Here is a 21344-nt window from a genome sequence, read left to right on the forward strand (position 1 = left end):
AATACAAGCTACCACGTCATCCAAATCATTATTGTGGTCCACACACAACCAAAACCTGTGGCAAATGCAATTACAGCAATAGCTCATCCTCCCTCCATTAATGGCTATGTTATGTAGTATCAGCACGTTTTTGCTACTGTCTAAAAAAATGTACAGCTGCCATAACTAAACTGATACAGTACACTCGTAAAATCATTATGAATTTAATAGTGAGCCTAAGATGAATGCTCCTTCTACTTAACTGTCCTGATATTCAGCTGCGTATATCCTGAGAGGAGCACTAATTACAGTTCTGAAACTCTCTAACCAGAAGGTACTTCAGTGCTTGGACACTACCTTTGTACAACACTTAATTAGGCTGTGGAATACCTTTCTACAGGATGCTCCTACATTCTACAAAGACTCACATGCCAAAAATTCAAAAATGTTGCCACTATCTCAAGAAATGTGCAAACTACCAACTGCTAAAAGCTAGCATAGTAACACAGTTCCCCATCCCTGTATTCTTCCTTACAAGTCTACTATTGGCGACAGCATATTGACTACTGCAGAGAGTTTCGGTCTAACCCAGACAGCTGTTCTTCCAGTAAGAATGTTTGCAAGCACTTTTCTGTCCTAATATCCAAGAGGATAGCAATTAGCCAAGGTTCAGATTATATAAAGCTAGAGTAAATGTTTCTTCTCCTTTTATTTGTAACTGTCAGTGGCAGAACAAATCTTTCTACCTCAGCAACATCTCAGCAGGGAACAAATTATTTCAAGCCCTACTCTTTAAGGTAGGAATAGAAAAAAAAAGCTGCTAAACTTACACTTACCACAGAATCATAAAATGTCTTGTGTTAGAAGGGGCCTTGAAGATCACCTCCTAGCTTCAACACCCCTGCTATGGGCAGGGCTGCCACCCAGCAGCTCAGGCTGCCCAGAGCTCCATCCAACCTGGCTCTAAGCACCTCCAGGGATTGGGCACCCCAGCTTCTCTGGGCACCTGTGCCAGGGCTTCACCATCTTCTGAGCAAAGAATTTTCTCCTAGTATCTAACCTAAACCTCCCCCTCTTTTAGTTTTAAACTGCTCCTCCTTGTCCTGTCACTAATGCTCAGCCTTAACTAGTGGAAGACGTATGAGAAGAAGATGAGGTCCCTTGGTTTGTTCAGCCCAGAGAAAAGGAGACAGAGAGGAGGCCTCATTACAGCCTATAGCTTCCTCAGTAGAGGAGTGGAGGGGCAGAAGCTGATCTCCAGCCTCTAGTGACACCAACAGACTGGCATGGATCTGTGTCAGGGGAGTGCCAGGCTGGATATGAGGAAAAGGCTCTTCAGGCAGTGGAAGAGGCTCCCAGGGCATTAGACATGGCACTGAGCTCATTGAAGTTCAAAAAGCGTCTGGACAATGCTCTCAGTCACATGATCTGATTTTTGGGTGGTCCCGTGTGGAAACAGGAGTTGGATTCAGTGATCCTTATGAGTTCCTTCCAAGTTGGGATATTCTGTGATTCCATGAAGCCCTCATACATTCAGCTGAGTATTTCTGGTATCTTCCTAGTTTTATTACAATTATTTAACACGCATAACATGGTCACAGAATCTCAGTTCATAGGTCTGGAACTTATTTCAACCAGTGAATGAAGCATTCACATAAAAAGTCATTTATCTCAGCCACTCTAACAGATAACTTACATTTTCCTGATCAGAAGACAGAAGTGGCTCCACTAAAAGAAGCCTCTGCTCAGAGCTGTCCTCTTCAAAGGCTGTCTGTGCTGTTGCAGAGTCAGACATGTGTCCTTTTCTGAGCCGCAGACCTGGCTCTGGAGAACCAGCATTATCGAGTTCCGTTAGTTCATTCATGAGATGCTGGGAGCCTTCTCAAATATTCTGCTTCCTCTTGATCTGGTTTGGCTGATTACGCGTTGGCTCTGAAAGACAGGATTTGTATAACTATACTGAAGTTAAAATGAACAGCATAAGAATTGGCTGGAAGAAGAATATGCCTAAAAGCTGCTAGACAGCTATGATGATTGCTTTTACACGTGCCCAAATTTCCACATAATCATCTCTATATAGTTTTACACTGCTGAACAATGAATTCTTATCTTCTGACCACTAATGCTTGTATTCTAACACAAGTTAAGCACGTCTGTGAAAAACAACAGAAAATGCTTCCCAGAAATTCATGGTACATTTACAGAAGCACAGCTGTGCTCCGACAAATCTTTTTTATTTTTACGAAGTAGAAATGCTGGGCTGTTGATATTAGTCATAATTAAAGTACCTGTCACACACATTCTAAAGCTATCAGTTTTGCGGGTACGAGACTCATTTCACATTGCCTGGGCTCCACTAACACTAGAACATTAAGCACTGATACAGCTGCATGGATGGCAGCAAGCACACAGAGCACCAGCTAGCTCTAGGCAAAGTGAAAGTGGGGTAGTAGTACACACAGCAATCATGTTGTTACCATCACTTAACTTAGCGTGTTCACAATTATTGCTAGCAACGGGTTTGTACCATACCTTACAAAAGGAGTTAGACTAAACAGCTTTACGCCATTCATTCCATCCCAACAACTGAAAATTGATAATTACCATAGATAATTACCATAAGCCAGGCTATCCACACAGAAAAGTAACTGCATTTTACACTTTCAACAATGCAAAGAGGATGCAGGGCAAATTTAACTCAAGATGCCAAAGATTAATTAAATGTCCAAGCGCTACCTGATGATAGCTTGTTAATGAGCTTTTTATCCAAGAGTACTATTGGTTACCTATTTATCTCGTACACCAGTACCCAGTAGTCACTGGGACAGTAAGCTGAGAGATACCCATCTGGCATCACTTGTCTCGGGAGGCACAAAATCAGGGCGTTTTGAGCTCCGAGTACCACGAACCAGAAGAACGAATTAGTGCTCAACTGACACTGCAGAGTCACTCTGAATGAGAACCCACTGGTCTCATACCAATAATCGCTTGGGCTGATTCTGCTCCTGCAGCATTTAAGTACTTAGATGTGACTAATGTGTAACACTAAGATAACCCATCTAACAAGTCTTAACTTGCCAGAGTGCATAATTAGACTGGAATTTTAGAACCCAATAAAAGATGCTTAACTTTGTCATAATGTAAGAGGGCAAATTAAAAATGTAAGATGAAGGTTTGATATTGGTGGTCTCGCAATAAAATATCACTTCTAGAAGGCCAACAAATAAAATAACCCCTACAACTAAGGGATTAATCTCATTTAAATATGATCACTGCAAGATAATTCTCAGCTCTGTCAAATGTGCTGTAGTTAATTTTGCTGTAGCAGTTTGTAACGTTATCTCCCCTCTGCTGCCCAGCAGTCTCCAGGGAAAAGAGCTGCTAAGGAGCAGGTATCAGACTGAGGAGCCTGCGCACACCTCAGCTGTCAGAGCTCAGCATGGCATGCTGCCTTCATCACAGGAAAGTACAATTACAGCACAACAGCAGAGCAGATGGCATGCACACCTTTCTGTTAGCCTGCCACTACAGGATCAGCAACCTCCATCAGAAAGGTAACACCTCAAATGGCCATATCTGTCTACCAAGTAAACAGCAAGTTTTACTTGTTTTTGTTTTGTTTTTTTTTTTTCCTTCCACCAGCTTTAAGCAATAGGACTGCTACCGTGTGCTGTGTTGCCTGCTATGTTGCCCAAGAGCATGTCCTTACATCACCCTGCACCTCCGTGACACTGCGGGAGCAGCTCAAAGACAAAGAGGCACAGTACTGGCACAACAGGCTTGGCCACATTTGGCCAATGCATTTGTGAAAGGTTCTGCTAATATGAAAAGATGTAAGAACGCCAAGAGACTTCTGAAATCAGGCCTTGAAGATTTACTTAGCCAGCACTCTCTGCCAAGCAATCACTGGGGTTTAAAATAAAAGATGCATTTTACCTCCTGCCAGTCAGATTTGCATTCAGCAGCAGAGGTGAGCTTCAGAGCATCATAAAAATAGAATTCATTGTTTCTTGAAATTACAGCAGAACTGCTCAATGGACTGAGATGTCTCCGTGTTGTCCTTCAAGCAGTACTATTTCAGTGCTGAATATGCCCACTCTCACAGGGTATATAGGGCAAAACCTAAGTGTGGCCAGTACCATCTAGCCAAAAGATGGCAGCTAAAACACTCAAAGAAGGCCTGTCATTCCATTCTGTCCCTAAGAGGAAGAAGCTCATGAAAACAAACATCATAAAGCTATAGACACTTGGGTTGTTGGAAGAGGTCATTTTGCTTTTGAAATTACAAATCTTAAATTTAACACCTTAATTTTTTTTGCAGCATGCAACAACCTAGAGCACTCATTAAGATTAGTTTCTATTTAAAAAGGAAGTTGCCATATACAACTAGAACCACTTAATAACTGCACATATAACAAGTATAATATCCACACCTAGATCCATTAGTTCCTGCTGTGTTTCAGATCAGCTGAGAAGAGAATCTACAGAATTTGGTGTATTTATTTTAACGTACAAAAATTTAAAAGGCTGTGTCGGTTTTTAGAAAGGACGTAAGACTTTAATATTATCTTAAGTTCTAGAAGCAAAACCAGCACTCTGTCAATCTGTTGACTCAACATGCAGCTGCCACCACAAGCTGCAGTGGCCCAAGCGCTCCTCTCTTCCAACTGCTCGCTCCACCCCAGTTCAGAAGAGGTCAGCCTCACAGCAAAGGGCAGTCAGCACTGCTTTATGGCTGGAGACAAACTTATCTTTCTGAGAACAAATTCAGAAGGCAGAACTATTTCAGCACATCACAGAAATTGTGCAACAGCAGCGGAGTCAACATCCACAGTTACTGAGCATATGTAGGACACCAAATACCCCCCAGGTGTCATCCTCTAGATGACAAGGCAAGAGTAGTTACACAAGCCAAAGCACCACAGGATGATGATGCTGTCCTTTGTAAGATCTTCCTGGATATTCTCAAGAGAAAAGACTGCAAGAGCTTAGTAACCTTTTCCAGTAAGTCATACAGACCTTCTAAGCTTTCACAACTTGCCCCCCACGAGGACTGGCTTTCCACCTTGAGTGAACAATGTAGCAAAGCAAAGCAAGCACTCTAAAGGTAATGCCTGCAGACAAATGTCAGAGATTTGTAACTCCCTCATTTGTGATAGAACAGACCCCAGACGGTCACATTACTTCCCACACCAAGGCAAAGCAATCTCCCCAGCACTCAGCCCTCTCGAGCACGTCCCTCTTATAAGCAGCTCAACAATCCCGTAAGACCCATTTCATTCTGTTCACAATCGGTATTTGAAAGAAGAATGAAAAGTGTCACCTCTCTCCACTCCTCTCATTTATCAACAGCCTGATAGAAACATTCTGGCTGTTTTGCCAGTGGTCGGGGCCAGCACAAAGGCCACAGACATCAAGTTAAAGAAGTGAGTTTCTCTTAAGTTTAAAGCAATGAGGTAATAACTAAAATGATACAGCAAGAATAATACAGAGCAAGGCAACGTACCTAACTGTTACTGCGTGAGAATAGTGATTGTAATTAAGAAAGATACATCAACAACTGCCCAAACACTTGACCATCATCCGGATCAGCAGTCAATGGGGAGCCTGGGCTGCAGCAAGGATTTGGAGAGCCTTTCCCAGCTACTGGGAGGCCCTACACAGTGTGTCCATGCATAGGTGAGTTTTCCTTTGCTACAAGAGGGTCCAGCTTTTAATACTGTTGAATAAATAAGTTTGTGACTATTACACAGAAATATTTAGTTTCATTCTCCCTTTGGATTCCACCTCAAGCCTGGCCAGGGCTCAAGGAAGAACCAAGGAAGTGTGTCCTACCAGGTCTTGACACTATGCTTCTAAACAAAGAAAGGTTAATACACAACGCTTTATTTAAGCTATATCTCTTGCTGATAAGATGCGCTGTTAAGATACATATTTTGCTAATGGCCATACATATTTCACTAATGATCAGATACCGATGATATATAATGCTGGGCTGTGAGATTCATCTAGATGCCAACTTTGGTTCGATGCCCATGGTTCAGGCCTTAGTGCTCCATCTGTTTAGAAAAACCATGGCATCCACTCTGCATTTTCCTTGCTCATCCTGCTCAAACTATCTCTCAGACTAGTATGAACAATATTTAACGAGCAATAGAGGACTAACCTTCTTAATATTAGTCCATTATCCCCAACAGAACTTAGTTATCAAAGGAACCTTTTGGTCATGAAAATTTCAGGCTAACATCATTTCTCACAACATTCCTTAATGTATAAAGAAGGGCTTCACTGCATGAAAAGCCTCCTTAGAGATATATATTTCATCCTGCAAACTTCTGCTAGAGAGGTCCTGCATAAGCAGCCCCTCCCCAAAGACACAGTAACAACAGCACTATTCAGTAATATCATATAACAAATTATATCAGGTGTTGCTAGCATCACCCTTTTGCCCAAATCAGACATCATGTTCCCTTGTTCCCTAGAGCCAGTACAAGTCCTCAATCAAGTTTATCAACTGTGAGACGCTGGCAGGTTGTTTTGGATTGGGCTTTTTTGGTTAATTTGTTTTGGAGTTCTTTTTGTGGTGGTGGGATGATGATTCTTCTAGCGCCTGTGCAGTATCCTGCTCTGCTTACTGGGGAAACAAAACCAGCACAAGTGCCCATACAGACAAGAAGTGGGAACATACACACTGGGCAAGGGGGAGAGGAAGAGGAAGTCATGTGAAATGCTGCATCACATGAACTAGACTGCTGCTGAGCTTCACCTGTAGATGTGGCCCTGCTATTTATTAACTGGGTGACTTACTAACTAGATGGGGTACCTGCTGATTGGCTGCATTTTGCTGCACATAGAGCAGTGCAGAAGAGATACGCACTCCATACATTTCAAACCTCCAAGCTGAAAGATCACAGCTGGAAAGATAACAAAACAATAATACCAAAAGATCTAAAAGCATAGCCTGAAATAAGTGATTCTCACCCCCTCTTCAAAAAAGTAAATCAGCCTTTTGGTGACAGAGCCATGCCTTTTTCAATTAAGGAGTTAAGGTCTTGCAGTCTATCAAGTACTCTCCTGAACTACACGCTCTAAAATAACAAACAAGGGTGCCTACAAACAGAGGAAGGAAGAAGATCATAGAAAACCTTGTTTTCTTAATGTACCCTGAAGGAAACTTATGAATTAGGCTATAAAAATTCTTTTGGGGGGGAGGGGCATCGTTAAAAAAGGAGGAACAACGAGGAAGCAATGCAGCACCACTCCTCTTCAATACAATTTCCCTAGACAAAGAGACACCTACCAAACAAAGATTAGGCTCCCGCCGAGGGTCAGCGGCCAAAAAGCTGTCTTTGTAACTTGTAAACTGTCACCGGACACTTCAGCCTAAACTATTTCACAGCAGGCTACAGAGACAAACAATCAGGCACATTCTGATGCGTTTGGATCCAAAGAAAGGGAAAGAGCCAAGAGCCTGCCTACATTAACTGAATGCATCCATTTCACAGGATCCCGTTACATTGTTATAACATTTGTCCAATTTGTACTGCGAACTGGAGCCCGGTTTTGTAACTGGGTGAAGGCGTTGTGTCACAGGTTGGCCCACCCCCAGCGCCCCACGTCCGGCTCTTACAGACTGGATGGCTGCTGTAAATTAGTTTTACTCTTCAATAAACCCAAGCCAAGAGAATTGTCACCGAAGACATAAAATGAGGAACAGAAGTTCAAGTTCTTTTCACACCGCATTCCACAAAAAAACCACAGCCCAGACCTGGGAAGCTTTGGTTCATTTTTCATTCAATGGCTCGTTTTCTCCAAGTGCAAGATGTCCCATTTTCGTGCCCTTCTTTGATTTTATTTCTATGGCATCTTACTAACTCGCACCAACTTGCTTCACAGTTGCCCACAAAAAAGAAAAACTAAAAGATGCAGTTGGTTTTTGTTAGTAACACTTTGGATCGCAGATTGTCTGAAGGTGAGAGACTGAAGTCAGACATCACTTTTCATCTTAACCAAGATTTCTAGAATACAGCCTTTGAACTCCTGCCTCAAAGACACCCGATCCACAGAAGAGATGTCGGGAAACTATGAAAACAAAGTCTTTGGAGCAGGCACCAAAATCCATTGCTACACGAGGAAGCTAAGCTTACATTTCACTTTTCCCCTCTACAGAGAATCTCTGCATGAGAATGTAAATGGCACCAGATCAACAGCAGCTGCGATCCAGAGAGCAAACATTCCTCTGTGCTGGCAGGTATGAGTGCTCTCCTTCCAAGTGTGGGATTCCATCTCTAGAAACTGAAGTGAGATCCTTTACAGCGCAGACAAACACTCTAATGCCTGGAGCAACGGTACCAAACCAACTACTTCTGCCTTGTTGTTAAAAGCAAAGAGGAATACACACGCTTTAGGCTGCTAAATTCAAGCAGGACACATTTAGAACAGTTGTTTCAGTGGTTCCCGAGGCTTGCCTGAATGGCTGGTTTAGGAGATGTTGCAACAACATAGATGGAAGGGCTGGCTGCTCTCAAATGCAGGGAGCTCCATTGCTGCCCATCCAACCTCAGCACCAGCCATTTGTCACAGGAACGGATAGGATTTGTCCATCCCAGTGCTGTCTGGAGAAGACAACCATTTTCTATCAAACTGGCAAGTTGGACTGGTTCAATACACCACCAGATAAGCAGGAGGGGCACCATGACAGAGGGATGGGCCACACGCTTAAGATTTTAAACCCTTCTGTGTTTTACAGGCAGTATTTTCCTTACTTCTTACATACTGACAGCGCTCCATTGACCAAATCACTAAGTTGTCACCTATACACCTGTGATCTTTCCTGTGACCTACTAACCAGCTGCAGACCACAACTGGCCTAGCAAACCGTACACTTCACCAAGGCTCCTGATTTGAATGCATTTTTTGCTGATACTCTCTTAATCATAAAGACTCCAAGAAATAAATTTTGAAAAAGATCTGCCGTAATAAGTCTGCATCTACATTGTATTAGTACGAAATGTATTTAGTCAAATGGGTGACGTTCTAGACAAGACCAGGTAAAGTTACTTTTATGATGCGTACCTTAATAGCCTTCAAGCAAAAGGCAGAGAATGCAGCCTGTTTTCTGAAAATCACAGCTGAGAGTTAAGAATAAGCCTAAGCAAACCTTTAGTACCTGCTGACACCTAGCACCACTCTTCCAGAGAAACAGCACTATCTGAAAAGAAACACAGGACATCTCCAATTTTGAAACAAGACCAAGGACACTGATACAATCCAAAATGACTGCCCTATAACAAAGGAGAGAGAGAAAAAATACACCCCTCCCCTCCCAATCTACTTATGATACTCAGACTACTGCTAGAACACTGAGAACCCAAACTGATATCTGTACGCATGTAAACCCTTAGAGATGTAGCCTAAACTCAAAACACATCTACAGTCTCTAGCTAGACCAAGGCACTCCCACAAGAAGTCATCTTGCTGCAGTTTGTTTTAACATCCTGGCATAAAATTTTTTGCTAGTGTAATTGCATTCCCTGCAGAAGTTTTTTGCTAATCTAGTTGTGGTCTGCAGTCTAATCAGCACAGCTACATTGGTATAAACATTAAGTCTGAAATGGCTTAAAACCATAAACATGCTCCATGCTAATTTTCAGGTAACCAGGAAGCATTTGGGGAGCAGATACGTTAGATGTGTTGCAAAGCAACAGAATTTATGCTGGCAGGGGGATGAGTAGCAGTGCAGCCCTGTAATGTAGCATGGCCACTGCTTGTACTGGCCCTAAGGGACTGAGGCTAGGCTTGTTCTGCAAACTCTTCCCGACCTGCCCCGAGCTCCAAACAGGTCAGGAAATTGACTCTGGCTTATTTATTTTACTTTTCTTCATCTTTGTGTGACAAAAAATATAAATAAATAAATAAAAATAAATAAAAAATCACAGTTTTAAACAGATAGCAGTGACGAGTAGTTTTTCTCTGTGGAAAGTTATTTACAAGGACGTAGAGAAACACAGGACTGGTGTGACAGCAGTGGCCTTGAGGACATATAAGAACACAGTACAGAGGTGTTCAGGCACAGGACAAAGATGGGGCACTCGGGCCTCCAGAGACCCTGTGGCCGTAAGCTATCCACTAGGGGTCTGGTAAGGAAACCAGACAGACCTAGAGCCAAACAAAAGTGGCTTCAGGAGCAATAAAGAAATGGAAACTGACATATAGAAAGGGCACCACAGATAGTAAGTCTAGATACAACTTGGAGCTGTAGATCAAAGAAGAAAAAGGTTGAAAAGCTAGCAAATATACAAAAATATATCCCTAAGTCGATCTTAGAGGTAGGAAGAAGAAACAGGTAACATCACTATCATACTCCTCCCAACAAGGACTCCAGAAGGTGACAGCACGTTGGTATCCTCCCCAGCAGCACGAAGCTGCTGATGTAAAGAGTCAAAGCAGCAACAGAAGGGGTGAGTGGCACTGAAAGAAGGGCCAGAAATCAGAGTGTGAGAGCATTTTAATCGCATTTCATAGTTGTTTTTTTCCTGTAGGTAAGTATTCCAACTGCATTTAAAGAGCTCCTTCTTTTTCTTTAAGGCCTAAATCTGGACTAATGAATCTTGAGCTAGCCAGCTAAGATTTTTATTCAACTAATAATGTATCATTGGCTTCACTTACACACGTTATTTTCCACACACAAACACACAGAGTACTTCCTCTTCGCCCATAAACAAGAATGTATCAGTGTGGGCGGAGGCCTCAATTTCTTCCCCCATTTTGCAATTCTGAAAGCATTATTAGTCTTTAAAGCACTACAGGAAAATTACAATAGAATATAATAGAGTCTGAAACAGCCCCAGGTAAAGCAACCAAATAGGCCACCTGAACTTGTAACACTCTTCCCCTAGAGAGAAATCCTTGTTAGAGGGTGACCCAGTCAAAGTTGTTTTGCAGCAAAGTGCCTTCCATGTATTTACATACATTCCTATGACAGCATCTAAATACAAAAAGCAGTCAGCTAAGCAGTCACTGCCTATTTTCAGAAAGAAATTCAGGCATCACAGAAGACATCTGATTTCTTTAAGAAACCCTACGAAAAGGAAGCGTGGCCAAGTCGATAAGCATCCACACTCTTAGGAGTAAGAAGGGTAGGAATTTGGGTTGATTTCCTGGCCACGGGCCCAGACAGGAGGAACACAAGCAGAGAGCAAGAACTGGGTCAAACTACTGAATAGTTATTTGTCCTAGTTTTTAAAATACTCACTGAAGGTACTCTTATCCTAGCCCAACTGCATCTGCAAGGGATGTTAATACACACAGAACTATTCAGATAAACTGTTTAGAAGAGAGGAAAAAATGCCTTTTCTGACACACCTAAAAAAAAAAAAAAAAAAAAAAACACACACAAAAAAAAACCCACCACATTCCAGAACGAGCTTGTTATCACTCCATAACAGAAATAAGTCATTCAGCATGATTTTGATGCAGAGACTAACTACTGCATCCACAGTAGTGACTGAAAGGCAAAGCAGCTCTTCAGATTCATCTGCCACGTACAGTCAGCCAAAGTCACCATCAGTACTGACAGAACGCAGGCCAAGCTTCCTAGCAGGGACTCAGCACTGCACAGAGACACCAAAGGCTCATCTGTATGCCTGGCTCATCTGACCAGCTGAAAGGCTCATCTGGACGTACGTAGAAATCCAGCCACGAATTCTATATAGGGCGTTAGGTGTAAAGAGAACGTAAATACTGCCAGATATGCTACTGTGAAAGGTACAAAACATTCTTACAGTATTGACGGCATTGATAGTAATGGCATGGATGCATTCAGGGAAAGAAACATACAGTGACAGAGGTGTAAATCCCCAAAAAATAATTGGTAAACCACGCGTGAATTTATTAACATTAAGAGAGAAGTAAAATCATGGATGACAGCTGACCTGCCCAGAGATACACAGTCATGCTCTGACCTACGAAGAGAATCAACTGTAGCTAAGGAAACAACACTATGAAATGACACAAGCTTTGCCATGAATGAAATACAAAACCTGAAATCTACTTTTATTGTGTGCTAGGCAGTCAATAGTTATTCAAACCTTTTAGATCACCTTTTGTACATTCAGGAAATGATTTGCTCATGAGTTTGCATTTAGTAGAGGATGTACTTTACGTTAGTGAAAATCTATTTTAAACCAATGTCGACTACTCAAAATCCCAGTAAGATTTCAACACAGCACAAGGTTTCTAAATCTTCACATCTACAACAACAAAACACCACCCAAAACAATGACAACAAAAAAGCAAAGACACGCAACATTTTCTGTTAGCCAAGGAAAGGTCACAGTTAGCAGATAGCAACCTCAAACGCAGAAGGAAGCTGTATCTGATGCAGCAGATAGCCAACCTTACAAATCCTTGCTCGGAATCAGGATTCATAGGGAACAAGGGATAAATCCATGAAGGGGTGCTTCAGAACCAGAAATAACCACTAGCTCTAGAAGTCCCTAAACAGCAGTGCTCCCCAAAGGCACCCAAGGAGCCAGCGGGCACTGCCCTAATGACAAGCTGAAATGACTCACCTCCTTCCAGAGACTCAAAACACTCCATTTGCCTCAATTTTGATTCTTCAATGCAGATTAGACAGCCAGTTAACCGATTAGGATTTCGAGCTTGTTCAATGAATAGTATGCAGGCTGTCACGCAACGCTTTGATGCCGCAGGTTTCTACTGACTCTCAAACTGAGCAGTGGTTTAAGGCAGAAGAAAAATAAGAAATGAAACACCTCAACTGCCCACCAAATATCTGACATGTCGTTGCAATTTTCCTTCTGAAGTGGAGAAGAGTGACTATAGTTCAGTCACATCAACTTTATACTTACACCTCAGTTATAGACGCCAATTTAGAAGCCATGCTTGCCATCTCATTTCAGAAAACATGAATTTCCTGTAAGCCTCAGTCCCGAGAAACACAGCTTAGAACAACAAAGCAAAAAGCTCTTGAACCTTCTTTGCGGAGTAACACACAGCAGTTAATCACTAAAATACACCCCCCCCCCAAAAAAAAAAAAACAAGACTAACAGCCAGTATTCCTAGCCTCCATCTGTGCTGTCTGACAAACAGCTGCTACCGGATCAATTTCTCACCTCACCTTTGTCACTGGTTCTTGGGTTTTACATTCAAGTTTAGGAAGTCAATGTCCAACATTCCAACAAGGGGAATGTTAAAGCAACATAATGGCTTTTTATCCACTTAAAAGCAGATAATAAGTTTAGGCAGAAAGGAAAAGATGCTTAGTTTGTGTTACAGAGCAGCTATCAAGCATTTACAGTTGTTAAGAAAATGCACACGTTCCATTTAACTTAGAATCCCTCGATTCCTCCCCGAAGAAAACAGCTTTGACTTGAATGAAATTGTGGCTAGCTGTCTCTGAGTAAATATAAAGGTGCATCAGCAAAAGACCAGAAGAAGTGAGAATTTTTTCACCATCTCAGCTTGAGCACTCCCCATAAAATGCTCAGCGCAACCCCAGATATCCCATTTTAGTCAAACTCCCAGTTAAACAAGTACTTGTTAAGACTGATTTATTACTGTCAAATACATTAACCTGCATGTTAATCTGCCTTCAGTCACAAAGACAGTCAGAGAGGAGTTTTATCAAACCACATACAATGCTGCTTTTGGTTCACCCAGCAGTTTCAAATTGGAGCTTCAGAGTGATCATCTATGACAAATATCGCAGCATGAAAACAGCAAGGAATGCTAAAGACTTTTCCTGTGATTCACTGCCATTTTCTCTGCACTGTTTGATGGCATGTTGTTAGACCCTTAAAACCACTAAATGAAGTCTTGTGTTTATCTTAAGATCTTGTGTCATTGGAGTTGTAAAACACACAACACTCAAAAGCCAGTTCCAAGCTGACATTCATTGAGCCCCAGTGGCAGGAAGAATGTTTCTGACTTCATACAGCCCACTTCACCCATACTTCACATAGTACACAAAGCACAAAAGTGTGCTCAAACATTATGCTTACTGCAGTATGTCCAGTAAGTGCTCTGTATATTCCCATACAAAACTGAACACCCAATAGTTGTTTAAAGCTTCACAAAAAGCAGGATTGGTTCTCATACAAACCACTTGCTCACTACTACAGTCAACTCTCCAGACTACTTACCAGGCAACCTAAGACTGCCAGCACAATCCAACCAGAAACTCAAAGGCAAAGGGAGGCTGAGGACAAGCAGCCTTAGCACACAACTTGCATGTCAGTGACCGGATGGTCTGACACAACACGCCCATGCAGCTCTATCATTACCTGTCACATCCCCTGAAGAGGCAGACTCAAATGCAAGCAGCAGTAATGCATATCTCCTGCACCTTTCCTTTTTATGTCTGCCTAGTAATTAACTTTAAGTGCCAGTAATTCCCAATTACTCCATCATTAGCATGACTAAATGCCATCCTATGGTAGGAATTACGCAGCTACGCTTTGGTCAACCCCAACCACCACCATCACCTGTGACTTTGAATGTTCTAACAAATAATGTGCTTACAAGCTGTTCATTTATAACAAAGACATAACTTAAATTACCATCTAATTCTGGAGTCCCTTTGGCTTTAAATGAGAAAGTGTTCCAAATATCCTGTGACCTCAGAACAGCGCGTGTAAGGAGGGAGTACAGAGTTTGAAAGCAGCTCCAATCCCCACATAAGACAAAGCCTCTCTGAAAGCACTTTAGTCCCACCTGAATCTTACTGCTGTACTGCTAAAGGTACAGGAATGTGGAATTGTACCTCTTCAAGGATGACCACAGCCTGCACAAAACACTCATGTGAGTCTTGCAGGCACATGAGCCCTCAGGCACTTACATAATAATGAACTATTGAAAGGGAGCCAAGACATTAGTTTTCAGAGGAAAACAGTCATGGGTTCTGTGATCACGCTTTGTTTCTCACAATGACTTTACTGTGATGTGTAACAAGGGGCTGCTTTGAACCGCTTAACTGGTACAGAAAAAGTCAGCTGGAGAGGGCTTGCATTGAAAAACGAGAAACTAATGTCCTCCTGCAAGCATCTTGTGCCACTTGTCCTATAGCATTTTAAGACTGCGGCTCAAAATCCAAAACGACCACAGTTGCTTACCGTCACACAGAGCTGTACAGTTACATCAGCCCTGACCTTATCTTTTTTTTTTTAATATTTGTTTTTCACTATTGCCCCAGTCTTACGTATCATCTCCTTTTCCCTACGCTGACCGCACATTGGAGCCCTTCCAAATCAGTTGACATAACTGGCATTTTCAACAGCATCACGCGCTAGCTGGATATGTTGGACAGAAACCTTTTGCAACCGCTGTGGAACTTGCTCAGCCTCTCTTGCTCTCCATCAAGAATGAGTTTAACCTGAAATTGAGTTTGCCTTAATGCTGGGAAACAAGAAATACCCTACCTGTACATCTCGCACTAAGGAAGCAAGTCCAAGTTTGAGGAGAGTTTTTACAGCTACTGTAGCTAAAAAACCAACAGACAACTCGATTTTGACAAGATGGCCCCGCTTACTGAACCAACCATTAACTTCCAGGTTCCAAAAATGGAAGGTTTAATTATTGATCTTCCTTGTTTACAGTCCTGGTTGATATAAGAATGCCAAGAAAGCCATGAAAAACTACATTCTTCCTGGAGGGTGACCTGCAAAGCGAACCAAGCAAACAAACTAACCACCTCTTTCTGCCTTTCACAGGAGTGAAATGAGCAATTCATAACCTTCAAGTAGTCAGAGAGATTTAGCATTCCTCTTCCATACCAAAAATATATTTGGAAATTGCCCCTTAGATACCTTACAAATCAAGTCTAAGCTACCTAGCAACTTCCTCTGCTGCATTAGTGTAGCTGGGAAAAAAAAAAAAGATTCTTAGAACACATTCTTTATTAAACTATTTTAATAACACTGCAGAATGAGTAAGGTTGCCAATTATTAAAAAGGTCACAGCAGGAAGTCAAAGAATATTCGCACTTAAGCACAGACATTAAGGTTATCAGGACACAAGTGTTTTACAGCATTCTCCTCTTAGCTCAGACCACACGGGTCATGAAGCCACTAAGTAAAGCTTTGGGTGACTTCATGTTTTTCTCAATTCTCAGCACATCCACCTCAAAAAATAATCCTTTTTGTTCTCTGCTGAAAGTACTGCAGGCAGAAAGCCAATGGTTGGCACTCTGTCACATAGCTACTTTAACAATAATTATTAATAGGCCCTTCTTTATATCTCTGGTCACATTCCATTATGAAAAAACTGCATGGGAGATTAAAACTAGGAACAGGAGAATATTGCTGTTACCAACCTTGCAATGCTATAATGCTGTTCTACGAAAAGGAGGCATAAACAATCAAACTAAAGCAAATAAAGCCACCACCTGCAAAGCACGTGGTTTGTTGCATGCAAAAGAGGCTTATCATGAGTCATAAAGTCAGGCAGCACCAACTTACCATCACAGCACTAGAACCTGACTATGCAGTGCATGCCCACAAATTCCACCAATTTAAGGACAGCAAGGCTTAAAGCATCCACCAGTTCACTCCAGACAAAAGCAACCCTAAATCACACAGAGGAGCCCACCAGAAAACACAGTGGGGGGAATTCTTCATCACAAAAGCATGCCCAAACTGTCAGCTGGGAGAAGCTGAAGTACATATTCAGCAGTGCTTAAGGTCAGGTCCAAGAAGCTATCCACTCTCTCCTTCCAAAGGCTAAAATAACTTTCCCTGAAGAAGGTAAAAGCTTGCCAATACTCTCAAGACTGATAACTGGTCTTGGCTATTCTTTGCACTGCATGGGTCTTTCAAACAGCTCCCACTGCATACTGGGAGACAGATCTAAGAGTTTCTAGTGCAGGCAGGAATTTTATCCTTCAGATTAAGTCTTCTTGAAGCCAGAGGTGTCATTCGCTCTCGGAAGACAACTTCTACTGCCTGTGTAGAGTTATTCCATTTTCATCACAAGTTCTCCATTTCACAGAGACTCAGGAGCCACGCACAGACATGCTGGCTTGGTGCCCTTATTACACCAGCAGGCCCCAGGACACGTCACCCACCGAGTGGTTTGTACAAGAAATCAGACTGCAGAACTACATGAAGAAAAAGTTTCATACATCAAGAAGGTCTGTGGCACGTTCTCTCCTAAGAGCAGACTGTTTACTCAAATATCCACAAACATCCCATTTCCTAAATCACACAATAAGATTCTGAGGAGATAAGCCTAGTCAAGCAGCAAGCTCATGCACAAGTAAGGAGCTAAACAGCAGCCTTACCAGAATGCTGTCATTACAACAGAGAGAAGCCCACAAAGGACTCTCACCAGCAAAACCACCCAAGAGGACTGCTTAGCATACCCAGTGATCCCCCCAGCTAAACCTATGCCATATAAGCTGTCATCCTCATCCTCTAGACCTAAACAGGGCAGCACAACTGACCTTGGCTTTAAACAGGGTACAGCAGTTCTCTGCAATCCTCTGATCAAGTGGGACCAAAAAGATTGAGGAAAACTATGTTTATTTTGGTTGAGATGGAAGGAAATGAGGTGAAAAGGTGTGAAAAACAGCTTTCATGTACCTATAAATCAATGGGAGCACACCTTTAAATAAGCAGATGACCAGAACTGCATTTAAAAAAAAAAAATAACAGTTCACACTGTTTTACAATTCAGAGAGAGTGGTGAGGTGCTGGAACCAGGCTGCCCTGAGAGGCTATGGGCGCCCCATCCCTGGTTCAAAACCAGGTTGGATGGGCCCTGGGCAGCCTGGTCTAGTATTAAACGGGGAGATCAGTGGCCCTGCCTGTGGCAGGGGGTTTGGAACTACACTACTAACTCGATGATCCTCCAGCTCCCTTCCAATCCAAGCCATTCTATGATTCCATGAATTCATGTTCCCTTGTCTGTGTGCTATCTTGTAGCACCATGACATCTGTAGCTACTGAAAGCAGAATTTTCAGCACAGAAGATCCCCAAAGAAGTTTGCAATGTAGTGTTCTACTCATTTTAAGTACTTCAGAACAGACCTCCAATCTATCCTACAAGTAAATCGTCTGCTCTCATTTGCTGTTCTCCAAAGGCGTCTCGGAGCCAAGGACTACAGCACTGCCTATTCCAACACTGCCTTCCCGTAAATAGCGCCTATTTTCTGTTCTCACAAGAGCATAATTAGCCCTGTTCAGAGCAACAGCAGCTGGCACACCCCAGCAGCAGACTCCATTGCACTTTCACAGCTGCTGAAAACTAGCTGAACCACACTGTCAGTTTTGCTGTCAGCCCAACTGCAACAGCAATAGTAAAAGCTGTGGCACATCCCTTCCGGAGAGGCCAGCTGCTTACTGCCACCCCAACTGCCATGCTGTGACATGTTGAGTAGCTGTTGCATTCAGAATGACTGTCATCGTGCCCTGAAAGTAAGCCTTGATGTTTGTCTTCAAACCGGACTAAGACAAATATTTTATTTTTGCATCACACCATTGATAAGAACTTTCCAGAGAACGTATGTACTGACCGAGCAGCTCAGGTTTACAGTTACCTAATGATAAAAGCCTGAGTCTTACTGAGTTGCGTCCAGATGGAAGGCAAGAGGTCGTTCTTCTCAAAGCTCTGCTGCAACAGGAGCTATGTGGAAATAACTTCTGCTTCTTAGTAATTTACATCCTGAGCTGTAACATTTAACTTCAAAAATAAAGCATTCTGGGGGTTGGAACGTACTCACATAAACAAGCTAAAGTTAAACATGTTTTCAGAAACCTTTTCTCTGAAGAAGCAAAACCAGTGCCAAGTTTGTTGGCACTGGTTTTATATATTCTTATAAATATTCTTATTTTTTAAGAAAGGATGTCTTGGTTGAACTTGCCTTGACAAGCCTGTTACTTCAAAAAGCAAAGAGAGACGGTCACTACACTGGGTACAACCAGCTGAAATAGAACGCCTTGCAGGAAGAACTTAGAGCTTTATTAGAGGATGGTACAACTCAGAGCAGCAGCCTTCCCCTTAAACACTGTCCCAAGTACATTTCTGCCATCACTACCAAAATCTTGTGCAAGAACATCTTTTCAAATCTACCCACACTGTCTGCCAGAAAATTCATTGAATGACTCAGACAGACTTTCAGATCATAAATACTCAGATTTGCTATTTCCATTTCAGAACTACTTCTATTTAAGCACTTGAATCACTGATGGCATAACAACAAAACAATCCAACAACTGCCTGAAGTTTCCTTATCAAGATTTTCCTCATGTACAGACACTAATGAAAGCAAGCCTTGTTTCTCCAGCACAGCATCTTGAACAATAAAGTTACACAACCAGAAACCTGCAAAACTCACACTTTAACAGCCTAGCATTGAGAATCTTCATACAGAAAAGCTTGACACGGCTCCTTGAATACTAACAGAAAACAAAAGATACTAACAGAGATCCAAGCATCACAATCACTGGCATTACACGCCCTGCCAATTCCTGCTAATCTTCCTTCATGACAAATCAACATAAAGTCTCACCTCGAGCAAATGTAGGCTTTCCAAAGCCCAGCCTTTCCACCCTACATCCAGGAGTGGGGCTCAGGTCTGAGTCTCACCCATAGCTGCCCCAAACACAGCTCCTGGGCAAACTCACAAGAGGGCCACCAGTTCAGCAGCACTGATACTATTCCAGCAACGTGTCACAGACTGAAGTGGTGGAGCAGAGTCCTGTGTCTGGCTCAGCTGAAGGTCTGATGCAGTTTAAGCTCTAACACCCATCCCGTTTTACAGCATGATTTTGATAAACCAGACAAAGTTGGGTTGCAGCTTTTAGCTCTACCACTGCCCATTCTGATTCAGCACTAGCAACTCTTCCCCAGGGTTGCCACGATGAAGCTGCCAACAGCCTTACCAAGAGGTTTATTTCAAAATATTTAGCAATCAGCTCAGAGCAGGGAGTCATTGCTATGTTTTAAGCAGCTAACTTTACACGTCCAAAACAGCAGTGAGCTTCCTGCAAACTGCCCACTAACACACACAGCATTTACACAGCATGAAGTGTCACAGGACAGCTGAAAATGGCACACTATACGTTCTCTCCATGAAGAGCAACAGCATAAAATAGTTGTAACCGGAACTGCCTGGTACCCCTACAGGAAGGGAAAAACCTAAAACATGATCACTTCCCCTTCTGCATAGGGGAAAACAATTCAGAACTAAAGATAGAAAGAGAGAGCAGGCAGTGACTGGCTGCACCCATAGCTCCATGACACACATTGGTCTGTAGGCATTTTTGAAACAGCCTCGTTAAGCAGGAGCTCCAAAAGGACTGTGTAGAGGACTCTGCGGTGATTCTGGGACAGATCCATGAAGAGCACAGTCAAAGTATAACCTGGAATTCAGTGCTCCCAGACACCGACTGCAGCCAGGCACTGAACACAGAGCTTAAGTTACACTCTGGGACCTTGCCAGCTCATGTGCAGCACAGTCTGTCCAGAGGACACAGTCGACGTTAAGGTCCATGTTAAGGAATACACAGAGTTTGCAATAGGACAGCTCAAGCACTAGAAGAATTCAGCACGGGACTAAGACTCAGAAGGATCTTTAACTAAGGAATGACATCTACAGCTTTTCCACTGTGACAGTTGCTTGTTTACATGGCTATGTACACAGTGACAAAGCCCTAGCACCAAAGAAGTTCCAATTTCACTTTAAGGGTTCTCTCACACATACGCTAACCCACAATAGCCACTAAACCAACTGTCTTATTAGGTTAAAGCAGATCAAAAAAAAAACCCACAGGCTGCTTGAGGAGCTCCCTAGGAGCAGCAGCTGTCACCGGGCTTTGGCTTCCAGCTGATTACCATCTTTCTTATCATCCCCAACGCACAGGAGACGAGAGCCTGATTACCCCTCGGAGGAAAACAACTCGTAAAAAAGTTAATGAAATCAACTCTCACTCGGGAATACGAGGATGGCGGCCGCGCTGCCGCCCAATTCCTGCGTTCCCTATTGCTGAGAGCCGCGGTGTTTATATCGATACACACACACACCGTGCGGGCAGGGCTCCCACGCACCGCGCTATGTTTTTCCCCGCTCCTCCCGAGGACCCCAGGGCCCGCAGCCACCCCCCCGCCCCGACCAGCAACAAGTGCCCTGAGCCGGGCGCAGGACGCGTTCTCCCACTCCCGACCCAGCGACTGCCCCGGGCCTACTCCCTCAGCCCCTCCGAGCGCCGCAACGTAGCGCCCCGACCGCCGACCCGGCGCCCCCCGCCGCAGGCCCGCTCACCCACCCCGCTCCCTACCCGGCCCCGCGGCGGGACGCTCCGAAGCTCCGCGGCTCCGCCGCTCACCTGGCAACGCGCGCCCTGGC

The 21344-nt window shown here is 43.1% G+C and overlaps 1 protein-coding gene across 1 annotated transcript in view; it reads right to left on the reverse strand.

Annotated features, from left to right (window-relative positions):
• The window catches only part of ADIPOR2 (adiponectin receptor 2), a gene marked incomplete at its 3' end in the record, with an annotated part of 39974 nt that extends 18630 nt beyond the window's left edge, over positions 1-21344 (reverse strand). The window contains exons 1-2 of the mRNA XM_079538223.1: positions 21325-21344; positions 1676-1911 (exon numbers count right to left, since the gene is read on the reverse strand). Coding sequence (XP_079394349.1) covers positions 1676-1843 — 168 coding nt within the window. The 5' untranslated portion in view covers positions 1844-1911; positions 21325-21344. The remainder of the gene's footprint in view (positions 1-1675; positions 1912-21324) is intronic.

The sequence above is a fragment of the Tetrao urogallus genome (assembly GCF_951394365.1).
Source record: "Tetrao urogallus genome assembly, chromosome: 1".
Classification (NCBI taxonomy): Eukaryota; Metazoa; Chordata; class Aves; order Galliformes; family Phasianidae; genus Tetrao; species Tetrao urogallus.